This window comes from Scyliorhinus torazame, chromosome 30, assembly GCF_047496885.1.
Source record: "Scyliorhinus torazame isolate Kashiwa2021f chromosome 30, sScyTor2.1, whole genome shotgun sequence".
NCBI classification, from domain to species: domain Eukaryota; kingdom Metazoa; phylum Chordata; class Chondrichthyes; order Carcharhiniformes; family Scyliorhinidae; genus Scyliorhinus; species Scyliorhinus torazame.
The window spans coordinates 2799342-2823740 of NC_092736.1; the positions used below are offsets into that span (position 1 = coordinate 2799342).

General features: G+C 49.6%; 1 protein-coding gene across 3 annotated transcripts in view; it reads right to left on the bottom strand.

The window, feature by feature from the left end:
- The window catches only part of lingo1a (leucine rich repeat and Ig domain containing 1a), a 981364-nt gene that overhangs the window by 3759 nt on the left and 953206 nt on the right, over positions 1-24399 (bottom strand). For 2 of the 3 annotated variants that reach the window (XM_072492682.1, XM_072492683.1), the window contains one exon: positions 265-4740. In XM_072492682.1, the coding sequence (XP_072348783.1) occupies positions 2887-4728 (1842 nt within the window). In that variant the 5' untranslated portion in view covers positions 4729-4740 and the 3' untranslated portion in view covers positions 265-2886. Of the gene's footprint in view, positions 1-264; positions 4741-24399 lie in introns of those variants that run through there. The other variant, XR_011938493.1, reaches the window with a different exon arrangement.

Below are 24399 nucleotides of genomic sequence, written 5' to 3' on the forward strand. Positions count from 1 at the left end.
CACCGACATTCCCGAGCCGGCACCAAACGGTACAGAAAACACCAGAAAATCCTCAGCTTTTTTTTGTTTAATATATAAAAACATCATGGAAGTTCAGTGGAGGAAACAAAATTCAATATATATATATATTTATATGTGGACTTTTCCTACACAAATGTAACAGATCCTCATCAGATACACCCAGGGTTCACTTTGAATCGGTATCACCCCCCCCCCTATCCCCCCCCCCCCACCCCCCCACCCCCCTCCCCAACCCCAACCCCACCGAGTCCTGTGCACAGAATGTTCTGATAAATGCTGCAATTAAATATTTACAGCTTGAGTGAAGTTAGTGAACAGTTCCTCTGTCCTTTCCCGGGTTGTCAGGATCGCCCCTGTCCGCACGGTCCCGGGCTCTGTCTAATTAGTGTCCAGCCACAGGTCAGGACACATACACAGGTTTTGCTGAATCTAGTTGATGAACTGTAAGAGTCCCAGTCGCCTGTGATGTTAACCTGCTCTGCTGGGGGACACAGGGTCAAACAGCTGGAGGTGACAGACCACGCTCCAGGTGTTGAGTACAATGCTTCCCCATATTCTCTCACTGTTGACTTACCCAAGGCGTGGCCCTGGGCAAATATTTGGAACTTGAGGTATATGAAATAATTTTCAAAGTCCGTAGCGGGGTCGTGTTTATGGCAAGTAATGACCCCTAGATTCCCTCCTGTTCCATCGCTGACAGCTACTGGCCCAGAAACGTTCTGTTCCTCAGTGAAACTCGTGTTAGCTTTTCATCATTGTGCACCTACTGAGAGTGTACATGGGGGTGTGGGGGGGGAGTGAATGGGGGGGGGTAGAGTCAGTGATAGGGGAGAGTGTACATGGGGATGTGGGAGGGGAGTGAATGGGTGGGTAGAGTCAGTGATGGGGGAGAGTGTACATGGGGGTGTGGGAGGGGAGTGAATGGGTGGATAGAGTCAGTGATAGGGGAGAGTGTACATGGGGGTGTGGGAGGAGATTAAATGGGTGGGTAGTCAGTGATAGGGGAGAGTGTACATGGGGGTGTGGGAGGGGAATGAATGGGGGGTCGAGTCACTGATAGGGGAGAGTGTACATGGGGGTGTGGGAGGGGAGTGAATGGGGGGGCAGAGTCAGTGATGGGTGAGAGTGTACATGGGGGTGTGGGAGGGGATTAAATGGGTGGGTAGTCAGTGATAGGGGAGAGTGTACATGGGGGTGTGGGAGGGGAGTGAATGGGGGGTGGAGTCAGTGATAGGTGAGAGTGTACATGGGGGTGTGGGAGGGGATTAAATGGGTGGGTAGTCAGTGATAGGGGAGAGTGTACATGGGGATCTGGGAGGGGATTAAATGGGTGGGGAGAGTCAGTGATAGGGGAGAGTGTACATGGGGGTGTGGGAGGGGATTAAATGGGTGGGGAGAGTCAGTGATAGGGGAGAGTGTACATGGGGATCTGGGAGGGGAGTGAATGGGTGGGGAGAGTCAGTGATGGGGGAGAGTGTACATGGGGGTGTGGGAGGGGAGAGTGTACATGGGGGTGTGGGAGGGGAGTGAATGGGGGTAGAGTCAGTGATGGGGGAGAGTGTACATGGGGGTGTGGGAGGGGAGAGTGTACATGGGGGTGTGGGAGGGGATTAAATGGGTGGGGAGAGTCAGTGATAGGGGAGAGTGTACATGGGGGTGTGGGGGGGATTAAATGGGTGGGGAGAGTCAGTGATAGGGGAGAGTGTACATGGGGTGTGGGAGGGGATTAAATGGGTGGGGAGAGTCAGTGATAGGGGAGAGTGTACATGGGGGTGTGGGGGGGATTAAATGGGTGGGGAGAGTCAGTGATAGGGGAGAGTGTACATGGGGTGTGGGAGGTGGGTGTGTGTGTGTGTGTGGGGGGGGGGGTGCAGAGGGGATTAAATGTTTGGGGTAGAGTTTCTCAAGTGAAGATTTTTGTGACCAGTTGTTGTTACAGAGGATGAAGGGAGCTGCTGCTGTGTTTCAGGGTAAGTGTGTTCCTGTTCTCTATCTGTTAATAATCATTCTATTCAATGGCTTTTAACTCCATTCAGTTTATTACTTGGCAAATGATCGACAGGACTGAAAACCACAAACATGTAGAAACCTAAGGGATGAGGCCTGTTACCTCAGTTAGTTTGTGCCTTTTGTTTGTGAAGTGAATCTGTGTGTGTGTGTGTCCCGGGTCTGGTGGGTGGAGGCAGCAGCTGTTGTGTAAACTGTGCACCTCAGTCAGGCTCAGGGCTCCTGACAATAAAACCTGTCACACACGATCCCGGCCTTTGTCTCCGTGAAGGCGGGGTTGGCGGTGACTGCTGCTGCCCATTGCAGAGGTACCACTCACACGGCCTGGTGAGTGGGCCCTGTGGTCAGTGCCAAGGACGGGCAGTGCCTGGCACAATGCTCTAACACCCAACAGGGTGTTGGCACCAGGCACCAAACTAATACCACGAGTGAGGGAGTTAGGAATGGACAGTAAGGATGAAGACCTTTGTACAGTTGTTGAGAGAGTGCCTCGCCCCCTCCCCTCCTCCCTCCCTCCCCCCCGGAGTGAGGGACTTTTGCACCTATTGAGAAAAGGACTTGCTGAAATGTTCACTCGCTTCCTCAGAGTGGGACAATAAGGTATCACCTTCACATGGAAAATAAATGGCAGGAACAGTGGACTATTCCAATCCTCTTTGTGCATTCCAGCTAACTAAATGACGTTGCCTTCAAACAGGTTTTGGGGGGAATCTCAAAAAAAATCAACGATCATCAAACCCTTTACAGATATTTCCTTCGAAAAGAGAGTTTGTGACTTTGAATCGTCTGTCAGTTAGTTTGTTTGTGTTTCAAACATGGCAGAAAGTGTTCCCCATCAGCCCTCGCTGCCCACGGGGCTTATATCATTTTCATATTGAACTTGCGGGGGGCGTCTGCTGTCCCTATCCCCGCGTCTGACTTCCTAGGCACATACTCGATTTCGATGTTGTGTTTTGTATTCCCCTTGCCTCTGCTCCAGAGGAAGAGCAGCACCAGGCAGAACAGGACCACCCCCAGGAAGGAGATGAATCCCATGGTGGTGGCTATGATGAGAGTTTTAATGTCAAACGGAAAAGGCACCGAGGCTCGTGTGCTGTTCGCATTGCTGTCATTGGGCTGATTGGTGATGAAAGCAAAGGTCTTGTTTGGTTGCTGCCCCCATTCTGGGGAGTAGCCTCGGACATGCAGACTGGCACTGGCTGAGTCATTGCCCCCGGCGTTCATGGCAATGCACTGGTAGCTGCCGTTATCCTGGAGCTGGGCATAGCGCACCTCCAGGGTGCCGTCCGGGAACACGGTCAGCCTCCCGTTGCTCTTGCTGGAGATGTGTCGCTTCCTGGGAGACACCCAGACGATGGCTGGGGGGGGGTCCCCGTCGGCCCGGCACACAAAGTGCACAGTGTGACCCTCATCCACGTGGATCCTCTGTGGCTTCTTGTCCCGGATCCTGGCCCTGCGGCAGGTGAAGTAACTGGGCAGCAGCACGTCGGGGAAGTCCTGGAACTCCTTGCCCTGGACGATCTCGGGCGAGCTGCAGACCGGCTGCTGCCTGTTGAAGTTGAGCCGCCAGCGACGGCGGAAGATCCACAGCAGGCGGCAGTCGCAGGCCAGCGGGTTGTTGTCCATGATGAGGGTCTCCAGGTTGCCCACCGAATGGAAGACGGTCTCCTCCAGCGTGGCCAGGTAGTTGCTGGACACGTTGAGGAGTCGGAGGTGATTGAGACCCCGGAAAGCGTACGGTTCGATGGTCAGCAGCTGCCCCCCGGCCAAGTGGATCTCCTGGAGCCGCAGCAGCTCCTGCATCATGTGTCCCTGCACAGTGGTGATGGGATTAAAGGACAAATTGAGAAACTTCAAGTAGACCAAATGGCGGATTGCGATGTAGGGGACAGAGGTCAGATTGCAGCTAGTGATGGTCAGCGAGGTCAGGTTCAAACCATACAGGCAATTGGCCGCCATGGTGTCCAGGAAGGGCCAATGGGAGATCTCCAAGACTTTGAGACGGTATAACCGTTTGAAGGAATAATTCTGAATGACATTAATGTTCAGGAAGCGGAGTCTCAGAACCAGCAGCCCGTGTAGGTGGGACAGGGCTTCGGTGGGGATGGTGGTCAGGTTGCACTTGTCCAGGGTTAGCTGCTCCAAGCTGTGCACACCACTGAACGCTCGGTGAGAGATGTACACAAGGTCATTGTCCCCGACCTCCAGAGACCGGAGGTTGTACAAGTCCTGGAACATGTAGTCCAACAAGATGACAATCTTGTTCTCGCTGATGTCCAGCTGGGTCAGGTTGTTGAGTCCAGTAAAGACCCCCAGGGGGATGAGCTTCAGCCGATTGCTGCGCAGACCCAGCGACCTCAGGTTGAAGAGGTTGCTGAAGGCTCCGGGCTCCACTGTGGAGATGATGTTCTCGTTCAGCTCCAGCACCTCCAGCAGAGGGTAAGCTACAAACTCATCTTGGCTGATGGTCTTTATCCGGTTCTTGCTCAGGTCCAGCAGCCTGGTTTCGGTGGGAATGCCCTCGGGCACGGTGATGAAACGTTTCCGATGGCAGACCACAGACCTCTCCTGCGCCGAACAGTCACAGCGGGCAGGGCAGCCCGTGGCGTGTCCCGATAACACAGCAGCCAAAATCAGGAGCAGGATAGGCTGCCAGCAGGTCAGGCAGGAGCTTTGCATACTAACCTCTCCAGGCAGCATCCTACTTCACACCTAGAACAACACAGAGACCACAGATCAGTGACAGGTTTGCATCCAGCTCCACAATGCACATTCACAAATTCCCACTCATGGTCTCATCAACACATCGGAAATTTATATAGTTATTCGGAAAAAAACACACATTAAAAATAACTTAAACCCCTAAATACTCACAGTAATCTGACCCCCAAAGACACACAGTAATCTGAACCCCCAAATACACACAGTAACGTGAACCCCAAATACACACAGTATTCTGACCCCCAAATACACACAGTAATCTGACCCCCAAATACACACAGTAATCTGAACCCCCAAATACACACAGTAATCTGACCCCCAAATACACACAGTAATCTGACCCCTAAATACACACAGTAATCTGACCCCCAAATACACACAGTAATCTGACCCCCAATTAGACACAATAATCTGAACCTCAAATACACACAGTAATCTGACCGCCAAATACACACAGTAATCTGACCCCCAAATACTCACAGTAATCTGACCCCCAAATACTCACAGTAATCTGAACCCCCAAATACACACAGTAATCTGAACCCCCCAAATACACACAGTAATCTGACCCCCAAATACACACAGTAATCTGACCCCCAAATACACACAGTATTCTGACCCCTAAATACACACAGTAATCTGACCCCTAAATACACACAGTATTCTGACTCCCAAATACACACAGTAATCTGACCCCCAAATACACACAGTATTCTGACCCCTAAATACACACAGTAATCTGACCCCCAAATACTCACAGTAATCTGAACCCCCAAATACACACAGTAATCTGAACCCCCCAAATACACACAGTAATCTGACCCCCAAATACACACAGTAATCTGACCCCCAAATACACACAGTATTCTGACCCCTAAATACACACAGTAATCTGACCCCTAAATACACACAGTATTCTGACTCCCAAATACACACAGTAATCTGACCCCCAAATACACACAGTATTCTGACCCCTAAATACACACAGTAATCTGACCCCCAAATACTCACAGTAATCTGAACCCCCAAATACACACAGTAATCTGAACCCCCCAAATACACACAGTATTCTGACCCCTAAATACACACAGTAATCTGACCCCCAAATACTCACAGTAATCTGAACCCCCAAATACACACAGTAATCTGAACCCCCCAAATACACACAGTAATCTGACCCCCAAATACACACAGTAATCTGACCCCCCAAATACACACAGTAATCTGACCCCTAAATACACACAGTAATCTGACCCCCCAAATACACACAGTAATCTGACCCCTAAATACACACAGTATTCTGACCCCCAAATACACACAGTAATCTGACCGCCAAATACACACAGTAATCTGACCCCCAAATACTCACAGTAATCTGAACCCCCAAATACACACAGTAATCTGACCCCCAAATACACACAGTAATCTGACCCCCCAAATACACACAGTAATCTGACCCCTAAATACACACAGTAATCTGACCCCCAAATACACACAGTAATCTGACCCCCAAATACTCACAGTAATCTGAACCCCCAAATACACACAGTAATCTGACCCCCAAATACACACAGTAATCTGACCCCCCAAATACACACAGTAATCTGACCCCTAAATACACACAGTATTCTGACTCCCAAATACACACAGTAATCTGACCCCCAAATACACACAGTAATCTGACCCCTAAATACACACAGTATTCTGACTCCCAAATACACACAGTAATCTGACCCCCAAATACACACAGTAATCTGACCCCCCAAATACACACAGTAATCTGACCCCTAAATACACACAGTATTCTGACCCCCAAATACTCACAGTAATCTGAACCCCCAAATACACACAGTAATCTGACCCCCAAATACACACAGTAATCTGACCCCTAAATACACACAGTATTCTGACCCCCAAATACTCACAGTAATCTGAACCCCCAAATACACACAGTAATCTGACCCCCAAATACACACAGTATTCTGACTCCCAAATACACACAGTAATCTGAACCCCCAAATACACACAGTAATCTGACCCCCAAATACACACAGTAATCTGAACCCCCAAATACACACAGTAATCTGAACCCCCAAATACACACAGTATTCTGACCCCCAAATACACACAGTAATCTGACCCCCAAATACACACAGTAATCTGACCCCCCCAGAGTCCGGATCCTGAGGACGCAGAATCAGAATAGAAATTGTCGGAGGTCTTCCCAGCAGCTTTTCTATCACTCCAGACCACACTGGTTTAGCACAGGGCTAAATCGTTGGCTTGTAAAGCAGACCAAGGCAGGCCGGCAGCGTGGGTTCAATTCCCTTACCGGCCTCCCCGAACAGGTGCTGGAATGTGGCGACTAGGGGCTTTTCACAGTAACTTCATGTGAAGCCGACTTGTGACAATAAGCAATTATTATAGGGGCTGGTTTAGCACAGGGCTAACGAGCTGGCCTTGAAAGCAGACCAAGGCAGGCCAGCAGCACGTTTCAATTCCTGTACCAGCCTCCCCGAACAGGCGCCGGAATGTGGTGACTAGGGGCTTTTCACAGTAACTTCATGTGAAGCCGACTTGTGACAATAAGCGATTTTCATTTTCATTTCACTGGGTATTCATATCGTTAATTGCAAATACAAATCTGGACTTATCCTCACTGAGCCAATGGAGTTCCTGCCTCCCTGGATTGCCCTGGAGATTCCAATCTTCAAGACATGGCAGATTCTGTTGACTGCCTTTGACCATTTTGATTGATTAATTAAAGAAAAATTGCCGATTTCAATAAAGACGGTTTGACAGACTGGCCTGGGTTCAGCTAGTTGGGTAACAGCGATTTTGCAGGTCCAGTTGTGGGGTTCCACGCTAATCGATGGCTTAAGATTTAAAAGAGATGTCAACATCACGAGGGGGTCGGACAGAGGAGACAGGGACCCACTTGTAAGAGGGTCGAGAACGAGAGGGTCACTGGTTTAAAGTGACTTGCAACAGAAACAAACACGATGTGGGGGAAAACCCTTTCACACACCGAGAGGTTTGTTTGGGTTCCCAGCTTTTGAGTTGGAATTGGTGTTTTGATTGTATTTATTGTTCAAGAGATTTCACGTAATGTTTAAATAGACTGCAACATATAAAAGTGGCACTGGGGGTTGATGGGGAAGTGATCACTGGTGAAGAAGTCAGGATTTTCTTCCTTGTCTTATTGGCAGTTACCTTGGAGCTTAACAATGGTCCTGCTAGTGTGACCTAATATTTCTTCAGAGGACAGACTGCAGTTTTGATTTGTAAGCTGCAAATGTTTGAATTTACTTGGAAAAAATGGCTGAAGTTTAAAATAGAGGGTTCTGATTACGCAGCGTTATTTGATGAGTGTCAACCCTATTAGCAGTGGAAGGATGGAGTTACCATATGGACAATGGTTATGTTGCCCAAGAAAAAGCGAGGAATGGATTTGGCGGCCTCTCTTCCGTAGGGAAGCAAAATACGATGCAGATGTTCTCGGAGATGGTGCCGGAGCATTTGGATTCAGATGAAGGTTTGTAGACATTCATGGCATTTACGGATATGATTTACCGAAAGGGTGACTTATGAAAGCCTGGTCTGACTTTGAGAAATTTAGAAGGTCACCTCCATGGAAGACAATGTAATGGAATTCAGCAGACCGTATACCAGGCTACAGAAATTCCAGTGACAAATCATTCAATCAGTACTGGTGTTCAATCGAATGGGTTCTGCTAAAATTACCAACATAGTTAGGCTTCTGCCTTTGGCGGGTGTTAAATTGCGGATAGATACAGCCTGTTGGGACAAATATCAGAGGCTCCAAAAAGAATTCCCGGGGAATGTCTGGCCTCTGGAGCATTCAAATGCATTGGGTTAGAAATCGAGCTGAGTGCTTCTCAGGTCCCTCTCTACATCAGCAGCCTGACTTGGAGAACATTAAACCCGCAGTAATAACACGCGGTGATCCCTCACAAAAGGAGACGGCGGCTTCGAGAGTGGAGAAAGAGGAACTCCGAAGTTTAACTGGACAGCTGAATTGGTTATGTAGACAAGACAACTGAAACTGGTTGTTTTTGGTGACGCATCTGGTACTAATCTCTGTGATGGCATTTCGAGCGCAGGAGGAGATATAATTTTTCTCCTGGGGGCCAGGTAAATGTTGCCCTTTGTGACATGGGAAACTAAACAGATACGGAGAGGTGAAAAGTACATTGGCAGCAGAGACACGTTCCCCAGTGGAGGCAGTAGGTTTTACACCCTGACAGAAATTTTAATTGGAACAGGGTATTCGGGAACAGAACCTATAGAGTGTGACAGAGACAATAACCCCCTTTGGGAGAATGTCCACTCTACAAAATGCGTCAATGAAAAGAGACTCCGGATGGACAGACCAAACCCAAAACAAATGCTAGAGAACAGGGAAATTGACAAGAACAAGTGGGTTGTTCGCAGTTACCAATTATCTGACTGGCGTTTCCTATAAGGAAAAGATTAAGAAGGGGAATAAATGCATTGAGAACAGGAAAAATATATATTTGTGGTATTGCATACGGTCATCTACGTAAAACTCAAAGTTTATTTTTAAATAGGGGAACATGTTAGAAAATAGGTTCCCCAGCAGAAGTTAGAATTGGTGTTTCAATTGCTTCATTTAATTTTAATAGATTCCACTTAATGTTTAAATAGACCACCATGTAAATAAAAGGGCTGCAGGCGGCAGTGGGGGGAGTTGATGGAGAATAAACAAGTTCAGGTTTGCTTTCTAGTCTGATTGGCAGGGTTACCGTTGAAGTTTTACATGGCTCGCGTCTGGAATGCACAGCCTGGGACTGTGGTAGGTTTGATCGAGCCATTAAGAGGGCATTTGATGCAATGATAGCATTCATGTCGAGAGGGCTAGAATACAAGACCAGGGATGTACTTCTAAGGCTCTGGTCAGACCCCATTTGGAGTATTGTGAGCAGTTTTGGGCCCCCTGTCTAAGGAAGGATGTGCTGGCCTTGGAAAGGGTCCAGAGGAGGTTCACAAGAATGGTCCCTGGAATGAAGAGCTTGTCATATGAGGAACGGTTGAGGACTCTGGGTCTGTACTCGTTGGAGTTTAGAAGGATGAGGGGGGGATCTTATTGAAACTTACAGGATACTGCAAGGCCTGGATAGAGTGGACGTGGAGAGGATGTTTCCACTTGTAGGAAAAACTAGAAGCAGAGGACACCATCTCAGACTGAAGGGACGATCCTTTAAAACAGAGATGAGGAGGAATTTCTTCAGCCAGAGGGTGGTGAATCTGTGGAACTCTTTGCCGCAGAAGGCTGTGGAGGCCAATTCACTGAGTGTCTTTAAGTCAGAGATAGATAGGTTCTTGTTCAATACGGGGATCAGGGGTTATGGGGATAAGGCAGGAGAATGGGGATGAGAAAATATCAGCCATGATTGAATGGTGGAGCAGACCCGATGGGCCGAGTGGCCTAATTCTGCTCCTATGTCTTATGGTCTTATGGTCTAAGTTCAATACCCTGATCCCAACTTCCCTCCCCCCCCCCCAATCCCCTTAGCCCCAAGAGCTATATCTAATTCTTTCTTGAAATTACACAACATTTTGGCCTCAACTACTTTCTATGGTAATGAATTCCACAGATTCACCACTTTCTGGGTGAAGAAATGTCTTCTCACCTCATCCTAAAAGCCCTTATCATAGAATCATAGAATGACCCCTTACTCTGGACTCTCTCACCATCGGGAACCTTCTTCCTGAATCTACCCTGTCTAATCCTGTTAGAATTTTGTAAGTTTCCATGGGATCCTCCCTCACTCTTCTAAACTCCAATGAATACAATCATAACCAACTTAATCTCTCCTCATACGTCAGTCCTGCTATCCCAGGACTCAGACTGGTAAACCTTCGCTGCACTCCCTCCATAGCAAGAAGATCCTCCCTCACAGCGAATGATCAGCCTGCTTTCCTGGCGCTCCCATTGTAATTGTCAAACCGCTGCTTTACGGGGACAGTCCCCACTCCATCCCTTTCTCTCGTGTGGGGAAACGCTGGAGGAAAACCTTCAACCTTTTCATAAATATCTGCAGTGGGACACTACAGAAAAAGCATATACAGAGGGCACAGGAGAAGGAACAAAAAGACTTGCATTTAGATAGCGTCCTTAACAGCCCCGGGACGTCCCAATATTCTTTGCAGCCAAGGAAGTAATTTTGAAGGGTCACACACAGAAGTGTGTACAGATGCGTCTCGTGATGTGTGCAGCTAGTCAGGTTTTATCTGTGCTGATGTCCCAGCTGTGAGATATACTGCATGCTTGAGATTCTGCCCAATGTCCCAATTCAGGTTTCCACCCAGACCATGTGGACACTAACATGCACTGATCCTTCCACAGTACAACCTTGTTCATACACACGCACATACACACACACACACACACACAGACATACACACACACACGTATATACACACACACACACACACGTATACATACACACACACACACAGACATACACACACGTATACATACACACACATGCATATACACACACACACGCATATACACACACACGTACACACACACACGTATACACACACACACGCATATACACACACAGACACACACGCACACACACCCAACAAGCCCGTACATATCCTCACATGTACATACGTTTAAATAAATTTAGAGTGCCCAATTTCTTTCCAATTAAGGGGCAATTTAGCGTGGCCAATCCACCTACCCTGCACATCTTTGGGTTGTGGGGACGAAACCCACGCAGACACGGGGAGAATGTGCAAACTCCACACGGACTGTAACCCAGAGTCAGGATCGAACTCGTGTCCTTGGCGCCATGAGGCAGCAGTGCTAACCACTGCGCCGCCGTGCTGCCTTTCACTGATACATGCTTACTTGCACTCAGGTTATTTTCTGGTGGGGGGGTTGTGCTAGGATCCATGCTGCTTTTCTAGCTCAATGCCAGACAGGATTTCTCACGTTGCTAAGATTTCTGTACACTCATGGGATTTCCCTGTCAGAGAGTGGGGCAGCCAGTCGTGTGTGTCCAGGATTCATCCATCCCAGCCTTCGTGACAATGCAGAGCCCTGGGCTGATTACAGGATCACACATCCCCCTCGGGAATGTCTGCTAACATTCACTGAGTCACTGCTGATTGACTCGAATCCGATTCAGATTTTGGATCAATGCAGATTTGGAAGGACCCAACAGCCACATAATGTTTCTGGGATTTTATACCATCCGAGTACTTTGTTACATTACAGTCAGCACCAGCGGTACAATTCTTGCAAGTATTCAATACGGCCACTTTGCCTGAAGTTAATAATCTGCAGATAAAATTCGAACAGATCCAGATGGGGTGGGCGGGATTCACTAATCCTGACGATCCTTCAAACCTTGAGGGGCTCGGCCCGCCCCGGAGTGGTTGGCGCCCTGCCGGCGTGGAAGGCCTTTGGCGCCACCCAGCCGGGGCCGAAGGGAGTCCGCCGGCTGGCGAGGGTCCGTGCATGCGCAGGGGGGGTTCACCTACGCGTCGGCCATGGGGGAGGCTGACATGGCCGGCGTGTAGGAAACGAGTGCCCCCCGCGGCACAGGCCCGCCCGCGGATCGGTGGGCCTCGATCGCGGGCCAGTCCACCGTGGGGACACCCCCCGGGGCCAGATCGGCCCACGTCACCCCAGGACCCCGGCGTCCGCTCGCGCCACCAGGCCCCGCCGGTAAGGGACCGAGTCCAATTTACGCCGGCGGGACCCGCATAGAACCAGCGGGACTTCAGCCCATCGCGGGTCGGAGAGTCGCCGGGGTGGGGGGGGGGGGCCCGCCGACCGGCGCGATTCCCGACCCCTCCGAATCTCCGGTGCCGGAGAATTCGGCAGCCAGCAGGGGTGGGATTCACACCGACCCCCGGCGATTCTCCGACCTGGTGGGAGTCGGAGAATCCCGCCCGCGTCTGCGTGGGTTTCCTCCGGGTGCCCTGGTTTCCTCCCATAAGTCCAAAGATGTGCGGGTTAGGTGGGGTTGCAGAGATAGGGCAGGGGAATGGGCCTGGGTAGGGTGCACGTTCAGAGGGTCGTAGCAGACTCGATGGGCCGAATGGCCCCCTTCTGCACTGCAGGGATTCTATGGTTCTATTTTTAGAATCTCTCAATGTCATGAGAATAAATGATTATTACCACCTAACCAGTCACGGTGAAAGAGTCGCCATTTATATAAATAACTATCATTAACTCTCGTCCTGTTTCCCATGAATCTGCCCAGTGAAACTGGTTTCATTGTTTTCTTATCTCAGACTGATCAAAAATGTGGGGCGAAATTCTCCCCCAACGGCGGGATGCCCGCCGACTGGCGCCAAAGCCGGCGCAAATCAGACGGGCATCGCGCCGGCAAAAAGGTGCGGAAGTCTCCGCATCTTTGGGGGCCGAGCCCCAACATTGAGGGGCTAGGCCGACGCCGGAGGGAATTCCGCCCCGCCAGCTGGCGGAAATGGCGTTTGTTGCCCCGCCAGCTGGCGCGGAAATGCGGCGCATGCGTGGGAGCGTCAGCGGCCGCTGTCAGTTTCCCAGCGCACGCGCGGGAGCGTCAGCGGCCGCTGTCAGTTTCCCAGCGCACGCGCGGGAGCGTCAGCGGCCGCTGTCAGTTTCCCGCGCATGCGCAGTGGGGAGAGTCACTTCCACCTCCGCCATGGTGGAGGCCGTGGCGGAGGCGGAAGGGAAAGAGTGCCCCCACGGCACAGGCCCGCCCGCGGATCGGTGGGCCCCGATCGCGGGCCAGGCCACCGTGGGGGCACCCCCCGGGGTCAGATCGCCCCGCGCCCCCCCCCAGGACCCCGGAGCCCGCCCACGCCGCCTGGTCCCGCCGGTAAATACCAGCTTTGATTTACGTCGGCGGGACAGGCAATTCCTGGGCGGGACTTCGGCCCATCCGGGCCGGAGAATCCAGCGGGGGGTCCCACCAACCGGCGCGGCCGGATTCCCGCCCCCGCCCAATCTCCGGGAGCGGAGACTTCGGCGGGGGCGGGGACGGGATTCACGGCGGCCAACGGCCATTCTCCAACCCGGCGGGGGGTCGGAGAATGACGCCCCTGGAGTTCGCAAAAATTACAAAAAGCTTCTCACTCAAAACAACCGTTGAATTTGCCAATGAGAATGAAAGCTGTGGAAAGACTGATCAACAAGCTATTTGAATCCTATTTGTCCTTGCTGAATAATGACGGCTGGATTGGAGAGATCGTTGACGTCTATACTGCTGAGTTGAGAGTTTCTGTTTTTTTATTCATTAACTTCTCGGCAAAGGTCTGCTCAACTCTCCCCAAATTGATGGACAATCTCCCAGAGGACCTGGGGTGAATAGGTTGCCTCTTAGCTAGCGGCAAGTGACCTCTCTCCATATCCTCTGCAATTACAATGTCCTTTCACTGACGTTTGTGGGTAAAACGGGGAAATAGGAAAACTGGTTCAAACTGTTTTTCCTTTTTGGGTTGTCATTGCGTTTCCAAAACCCAAACATCCTCTCTTATAGCCAAGTTCCGCACGCATGAGTGCGGCCTCAACCGGGACCTGGGATTCATAGAACATAGAAAATACAGCACAGAACAGGCCCTTCGGCCCACGATGTTGTGCCGAACCTTTGTCCTAGATTAATCATAGATTATCATTGAATTTACAGTGCAGAAGGAGGCCATTCGGCCCTTTGAGTCTGCACCGGCTCTTGGAAAGAGCACCCTACCTAAACTCAACACCTCCACCCAACACCAAGGGCAATCTGGACATTAAGGGCAATTTATCATTGGCCAATTCACCTAACCCGCACATCTTTGGACTGTGGGAGGAAACCGGAGCACCCGGAGGAAACCCACGCAGACACGGGGAGGACGTGCAGACTCCGCACAGACAGTGACCCAAGCTGGAATCGAACCTGGGACCCTGGAGCTGTGAAGCAATTGTGCTATCCACAATGCTACCGTGCTGCCCTTGAGAACAAATAAATCTACACTATATAATTTTACCTTAATCCATGTACCTGTCCAATAGCTGCTTGAAGGTCCCTAATGTTTCCGACTCAACTACTTCCACAGGCAGTGCATTCCATGCCCCCACTACTCTCTGGGTAAAGAACCTACCTCTGATATCCCTCCTATATCTTCCACCATTCACCTTAAATTTATGTCCCCCTCATAATGGTTTGTTCCATCCGGGGGAAAAAGTCTCTGACTGTCTACTCTATCTATTCCCCTGATCATCTTATAAACCTCTATCAAGTCGCCCCTCATCCTTCTCCGTTCTAATGAGAAAAGGCCTAGCACCCTCAACCTTTCCTCGTAAGACCTACTCTCCATTCCAGGCAACATCCTGGTAAATCTTCTTTGCACCTCTTCCAAAGCTTCCACATCCTTCCTAAAATGAGGCGACCAAAACTGTACACAGTACTCAAATGTGGCCTTACCAAAGTTTTGTACAGCTGCATCATCACCTCAATGCTCTTAAATTCAATCCCTCTGTTAATGAACGCGAGCACACCATAGGCCTTCTTCACAGCTCTATCCACTTGAGTGGCAACTTTCAAAGATGTATGAACATAGACCCCAAGATCTCTCTGCTCCTCCACATTGCCAAGAACTCTACCGTTAACCCTGTATTCCGCATTCATATTTGTCCTTCCAAAATGGACAACCTCACACTTTTCAGGGTTAAACTCCATCTGCCACTTCTCAGCCCAGCTCTGCATCCTATCTATGTCTCTTTGCAGCCGACAACAGCCCTCCTTACTATCCACAACTCCACCAATCTTCGTATCGGCTGCAAATTTACTGACCCACCCTTCAACTCCCTCATCCAAGTCATTAATGAAAATCACAAACAGCAGAGGACCCAGAACTGATCCCTGCGGTACGCCACTGGTAACTGGGCTCCAGGCTGAATATTTGCCATCCACCACCACTCTCTGACTTCTATCGGTTAGCCAGTTCGTTATCCAACTGGCCAAATTTCCCACTACCCCATGCCTCCTTACTTTCTGCATAAGCCTACCATGGGGAACTTTATCAAATGCCTTACTAAAATCCATGTACACTACATCCACTGCTTTACCTTCATCCACATGCTTGGTCACCTCCTCAAAGAATTCAATAAGATTTGTAAGGCAAGACCTACCCCTCACAAATCCGTGCTGACTATCCCTAATCAAGCAGTGTCTTTCCAGATGCTCAGAAATCCTATCCTTCAGTACCCTTTCCATTACTTTGCCTACCACCGAAGTAAGACTAACTGGCCTGTAATTCCCAGGGTTATCCCTAGTCCCTTTTTTGAACAGGGGCACGACATTCGCCACTCTCCAATCCCCTGGTACCACCCCTGTTGACAGTGAGGACGAAACGATCATTGCCAACGGCTCTGCAATTTCATCTCTTGCTTCCCATAGAAACCTTGGATATATCCCGTCAGGCCCGGGGCACTTGTCTATCCTCAAGTTTTTCAAAATGCCCAACACATCTTCCTTCCTAACAAGTATTTCCTCGAGCTTACCAGTCTGTTTCATACTGTCCTCTCCAACAATATGGCTCCTCTCATTTGTAAATAAAGAAGAAAAGTACTCGTTCAAGACCTCTTCTATCTCTTCAGACTCAATACACAATCTCCCGTTACTGTCCTTGATCGGACCTACCCTCGCTCTAGTCATTGTCATATTTCTCACATATGTGTAAAAGGCCTTGGGGTTTCCCTTGATCCTACCCGCCAAAGATTGTTCATGCCCTCTCTTAGCTCTCCTAATCCCTTTCTTAAGTTCCCTCCTGGCTATCTTGTATCCCTCCAACGCCCTGTCTGAACCTTGTTTCCTCAGCCTTACATAAGTCTCCTTTTTCCTCTTAACAAGACATTCAACCTCACTTGTCAACCATGGTTCCCTCACTCAACCATCTCTTCCCTGCCTGACAGGGACATACATATCAAGGACACGTAGTACCTGTTCCTTGAACAAGTTCCACATTTCACTTGTGTCCTTCCCTGACAGCCTATGTTCCCAACTTATGCACTTCAATTCTTGTCTGACAACATCGTATTTACCCTTCCCCCAATTGTAAACCTTGCCCTGTTGCACGCACCTATCCCTCTCCATTACTAAAGTGAAAGTCACAGAATTGTGGTCACTATCTCCAAAATGCTCCCCCACTAACAAATCTATCACTTGCCCTGGCTCATTACCCAGTACTAAATCCAATATTGCCCCTCCTCTGGTAGGACAATCTACATTCTGTGTTAGAAAAGCTTCCTGGACACACTGCACAAACACCACCCCATCCAAACTATTTGATCTAAAGAGTTTTCACTCACTATTTGGGAAGTTAAAGTCGCCCATGACTACTACCCTATGACTTCTGCACCTTTCCAAAATCTGTTTCCCAATCTGTTCCTCCACATCACTGCTACTATTGGGGGGCCTATAGAAAACTCCTAACAAGGTGACTGCTCCTTTCCTATTTCTGACTTCAACTCATACTACCTCAGTAGGCTGATACTCCTCGAACTGCCTTTCTGCAGCTGTTATACTATCTCTAATTAATAATGCCACCCCCCCACCTCTTTTACCACCCTCCCTAATCTTATTGAAACATCTATAACCAGGGACCTCCAACAACCATTTCTGCCCCTCTTCTATCCAAGTTTCCGTGATGGCCACCACATCGTAGTCCCAAGTACCGATCCATGCCTTAAGTTCACCCACCTTATTCCTGATGCTTCTTGCGTTGAAGTATACACACTTCAACCCATCTCCGTGCCTGCAAGTACTCTCCTTTGTCAGTGTTCCCTTCCCCACTGCCTCACTACACGCTTTGGCGTCCTGAATATCGGCTACCTTAGTTGCTGGACTACAAATCCGGTTCCCATTCCCCTGCCAAATTAGTTTAAACCCTCCCGAAGAGTACTAGAAAACCTCCCTCCCAGGATATTGGTGCCCCTCTGGTTCAGATGCAACCCGTCCTGCTTGTACAGGTCCCACCTTCCCCAGAATGCGCTCCAATTATCCAAATACCTGAAGCCCTCCCTCCTACACCATTCCTGCATTACATTCATCCCCCACCATCTGGCCTGCGAAATCCTACCAACTGTCCTGGCTTGATGTAATTCACACCTCTTTAACCTGGGGTTACCCCATCTCTGGATCTGTAAAGATTTAATCACCTGCTAATGCTCGCATTCCAAGCATTGTCTGGCATCTTTGAATCTGTCTATATATATGTTTCTGGAACATACCTCTTCATTCACCTGAGGAAGGAGCAGCGCTCCAAAAGCTAGTGACATCGAAACAAACCTGTTGGACTTTAACCTGGTGTTGTAAGACTTCGTACTGTAGAAACGAATGATTTGGAGCAGAAGGCCATTCAGCCCCTCGAGCCTGCTTCGTCATTGACTACAATGTGATTGTGGCCTGACCCCACATTCCTGCCGACCCCCGATAACCTTTGACTCCCTCATTAGTCAAGAATCTATCAATCTCTGCCTTAAAAATAGTCAATGACGCTGTATCCAGCGCTCGCTGAGGAAGAGAGTTAGACAGAGTCCCCATCCTCAGAGAGAGAACAATTCTTCTCCGCTCAGTCCTGATTGGGAGATCTGGGACAATGTTCCTGATTCTACTGAAATGGGAAACATCCTCACAGCTGTCACACTGTCCAATTCCCTCAGCACCTGACAGGTTTTAATAAAATCTCCCCTCATTCTTCTGAACTCGAATGGACACAGGTCCAACCTGCCAAACTTTCCTCGTAACACTGACGCTAACACGCTGACGGTAACTCTGACGGTACACGCTGACGGTAACTCTGACGGTAACACACTGACGGTAACACTGACGCTAACACGCTGACGGTAACACTGACGGTAACACGCTGATGGTAACATTGACGCTAACACGTTGACGGTAACCCGCTGATGGTAACACTGACGCTAACACACTGACGGTAACACGCTGACGGTAACACTGACGGTAACACACTGACGCTAACACACTGACGGTAACACTGAGCTAACACACTGCCGCTAACACGCTGACGGTAACACACTGACGGTAACACTGACGCTAACACTGACGCTAACACACTGACGGTAACACTGACGGTAACACACTGACGGTAACAGTGACGCTAACACACTGACGCTAACACACTGACGGTAACACACTGATGCTAACACACTGATGCTAACACACTGACGGTAACACTGACGCTAACACACTGACGGTAACACTGACGCTAACACTGACGCTAACACACTGACGCTAACACTGACGCTAACACACTGACGCTAACACACTGACGGTAACACACTGACGCTTACACACTGACGCGAACACACTAACGCTAACACTGACGCTAACACACTGACGCTAACACACTGACGCTAACACACTGACGCTAACACTGACGCTAACACACTGACGCTAACACACTGACGTTTACACACTGACGGTAACACACTGACGCTTACACACTGACACTAACACTGACGCTAACACACTGACGGTAACACACTGACGCTAACACACTGACGCTAACACACTGACGCTAACACTGACGCTAACACACTGACGCTAACACACTGACGCTAACACACTGACGCTAACACTGACGCTAACACACTGACGCTAACACACTGACGCTAACACACTGACGCTAACACACTGACGCTAACACTGACGCTAACACTAACGCTAACACACTGACGCTAACACTGACGCTAACACACTGACGCTAACACTGACGCTAACACACTGACGCTAACACACTGACGCTAACAAACTGACGCTAACACTGACGCTAACACTGACGCTAAAACACTGACGCTAACACTGACGCTAACACACTGACGCTAACACACTGACGGTAACACACTGACGCTAACACACTGACGCTAACACTGTCGCTAACACACTGACGCTAACACTGACGCTAACACTGACGCTAAAACACTGACGCTAACACACTGACGCTAACACTGACGCTAACACTGACGCTAAAACACTGACGCTAACACTGACGCTAACACACTGACGCTAACACGCTGACGCTAACACACTTACGCTAACACTGACGCTAACACGCTGACGGTAACAATCTGACGCTAACACTGACGGTAACACACTGACGCTAACACATCGACGCTAACACACTGACGCTAACACACTGACGCTAACACACTGACGGTAACACACTGACGCTAACACTGACGCTAACACTGACGGTAACACACTGACGCTAACACTGACGCTAACACACTGACGCTAACACTGACGCTAACACTGACGCTAACACACTGACGCTAACACTGACGCTAACACACTGACGCTAACACACTGACGCTTACACACTGACACTAACACTGACGCTAACACTGACGGTAACACACTGACGCTAACACTGACGCTAACACACTGACGCTAACACACTGACGCTTACACACTGACACTAACACTGACGCTAACACTGACGGTAACACACTGACACTAACACTGACGCTAACACACTGACGCTAACACACTGACGCTAACACACTGACGCTTACACACTGACGCTAACACACTGACGCTAACACACTGACGGTAACACACTGACGCTAACACTGACGCTAACACGCTGACGGTAACACACTGACGCTAACACGCTGACGGTAACACTGACGCTAACACTGACGCTAACACACTGACGCTAACACACTGACGCTAACACACTGACGCTAACACTGACGGTAACACACTGACGCTAACACACTGACACTAACACACTGACGCTAACACACTGACGGTAACACGCTGACGGTAACACGCTGACGGTAACACACTGACGCTAACACTGACGCTAACACTGACGCTAACACACTGACGCTAACACTGACGCTAACACTGACGCTAACACACTGACGCTTACACACTGATGCTAACACACTGACAGTAACACTGACGCTAACACACTGACGCTAACACACTGACGCTTACACACTGACGCTAACACGCTGACGCTAACACACTGACGGTAACACTGACGCTAACACACTGACGCTAACACACTGACGCTAACTCACTGACGCTAACACACTGACGCTAACACACTGACGCTAACACTGACGCTAACACTGGCGCTAACACTGGCGCTAACACGTTGACGCTAACACACTGGCGGTAACACTGACGCTAACACTGACGGTAACACACTGACGCTAACACACTGACGCTAACACACTGACGCTAACACTGACGGTAACACACTGACGGTAACACACTGACGCTAACACTGACGCTAACACTGACACTAACACACTGACGCTAACACACTGACGCTAACACACTGACGCTAACACGCTGACGGTAACAATCTGACGGTAACACACTGACGGTAACACACTGACGCTAACACACTGACGGTAACACTGACGCTAACACACTGACGGTAACACACTGACGCTAACACGTTGACGGTAACACACTGACGGTAACACACTGACGCTAACACTGACGCTAACACTGACGGTAACACACTGACGCTAACACTGACGCTAACACACTGACGCTAACACACTGACGCTAACACACTGACGCTAACACTGACGCTAACACACTGACGCTAACACACTGACGCTAACACACTGACGCTAACACTGACGCTAACACACTGACGCTAACACTGACGCTAACACTGACGCTAACACACTGACGCTAACACTTGCGCTAACACACTGACGCTAACACACTGACGCTAACACTGACGCTAACACACTGACGCTAACACTGACGCTAAAACACTGACGCTAACACTGACGCTAACACACTGACGCTAACAGACTGACGGTAACACACTGACGCTAACATGCTGACGCTAACACACTGATGCTAACACTGACGCCAACACGCTGACGGTAACAATCTGACGCTAACACTGACGGTAACACACTGACGCTAACACATCGACGCTAACACACTGACGCTAACACACTGACGGTAACACGCTGACGCTAACACGCTGACGGTAACACACTGACGGTAACACACTGACGCTAACACTGACGCTAACACACTGACGCTAACACACTGACGCTAACACTGACGCTAACACACTGACGCTAACACTGACGCTAACACACTGACGCTAACACACTGACGCTAACACACTGACGCTAACACACTGACGCTAACACACTGACGCTAACACTGACGGTAACACACTGACGCTAACACTGACGCTAACACACTGACGCTAACACACTGACGCTTACACACTGACACTAACACTGACGCTAACACTGACGGTAACACACTGACACTAACACTGACGCTAACACACTGACGCTAACACACTGACGCTAACACACTGACGCTTGCACACTGACGCTAACACACTGACGCTAACACACTGACGGTAACACACTGACGCTAACACTGACGCTAACACGCTGACGGTAACACACTGACGCTAACACACTGACGCTAACACTGACGCTAACACACTGACGCTAACACACTGACGCTAACACACTGACGCTAACACACTGACGCTAACACACTGACGCTAACACTGACGGTAACACACTGACGCTAACACACTGACGCTAACACACTGACGCTAACACACTGACGCTAACACACTGACGGTAACACACTGACGGTAACACGCTGACGGTAACACGCTGACGGTAACACACTGACGGTAACACACTGACGGTAACACACTGACGCTAACACTGACGCTAACACTGACGCTAACACACTGACGCTAACACTGACGCTAACACTGACGCTAACACACTGACGCTAACACTGACGCTAACACTGACGCTAACACTGACGCTAACACACTGACGCTTACACACTGACGCTAACACACTGACGGTAACACTGACACTAACACACTGACGCTAACACACTGACGCTAACACACTGACGCTAACACAGTGACGCTTACATACTGACGCTAACACGCTGACGCTAACACACTGACGGTAACACTGACGCTAACACACTGACGCTAACACACTGACGCTAATTCACTGACGCTAACACACTGACGCTAACACACTGACGCTAACACACTGACGCTAACACTGACGCTAACACTGGCGCTAACACACTGGCGGTAACACTGACGCTAACACTGACGGTAACACACTGACGCTAACACACTGACGCTAACACACTGACGCTAACACTGACGGTAACACACTGACGGTAGCACACTGACGCTAACACTGACGCTAACACTGACACTAACACACTGACGCTAACACACTGACGCTAACACACTGACGCTAACACTGACGCTAACACACTGACGCTTACACACTGATGCTAACACACTGACAGTAACACTGACGCTAACACACTGACGCTAACACACTGACGCTAACACACTGACGCTAACACACTGACGCTTACACACTGACGCTAACACGCTGACGCTAACACACTGACGGTAACACTGACGCTAACACGCTGACGGTAACACACTGACGCTAACACGCTGACGGTAACACTGACGCTAACACTGACGCTAACACACTGACGCTAACACACTGACGCTAACACACTGACGCTAACACTGACGGTAACACACTGACGCTAACACACTGACACTAACACACTGACGCTAACACACTGACGCTAACACACTGACGCTAACACGCTGACGGTAACACGCTGACGGTAACACGCTGACGGTAACACGCTGACGGTAACACACTGACGGTAACACACTGACGCTAACACTGACGCTAACACTGACGCTAACACACTGACGCTAACACTGACGCTAACACTGACGCTAACACACTGACGCTTACACACTGATGCTAACACACTGACAGTAACACTGACGCTAACACACTGACGCTAACACACTGACGCTAACACACTGACGCTTACACACTGACGCTAACACGCTGACGCTAACACACTGACGGTAACACTGACGCTAACACACTGACGCTAACACACTGACGCTAACTCACTGACGCTAACACACTGACGCTAACACACTGACGCTAACACTGACGCTAACACTGGCGCTAACACTGGCGCTAACACGTTGACGCTAACACACTGGCGGTAACACTGACGCTAACACTGACGGTAACACACTGACGCTAACACACTGACGCTAACACACTGACGCTAACACTGACGGTAACACACTGACGGTAACACACTGACGCTAACACTGACGCTAACACTGACACTAACACACTGACGCTAACACACTGACGCTAACACACTGACGCTAACACGCTGACGGTAACAATCTGACGCTAACACTGACGGTAACACACTGACGCTAACACACTGACGGTAACACTGACGCTAACACACTGACGGTAACACACTGACGCTAACACGTTGACGGTAACACACTGACGGTAACACACTGACGCTAACACTGACGCTAACACTGACGGTAACACACTGACGCTAACACTGACGCTAACACACTGACGCTAACACACTGACGCTAACACACTGACGCTAACACTGACGCTAACACACTGACGCTAACACACTGACGCTAACACACTGACGCTAACACTGACGCTAACACACTGACGCTAACACTGACGCTAACACTGACGCTAACACACTGACGCTAACACTTGCGCTAACACAC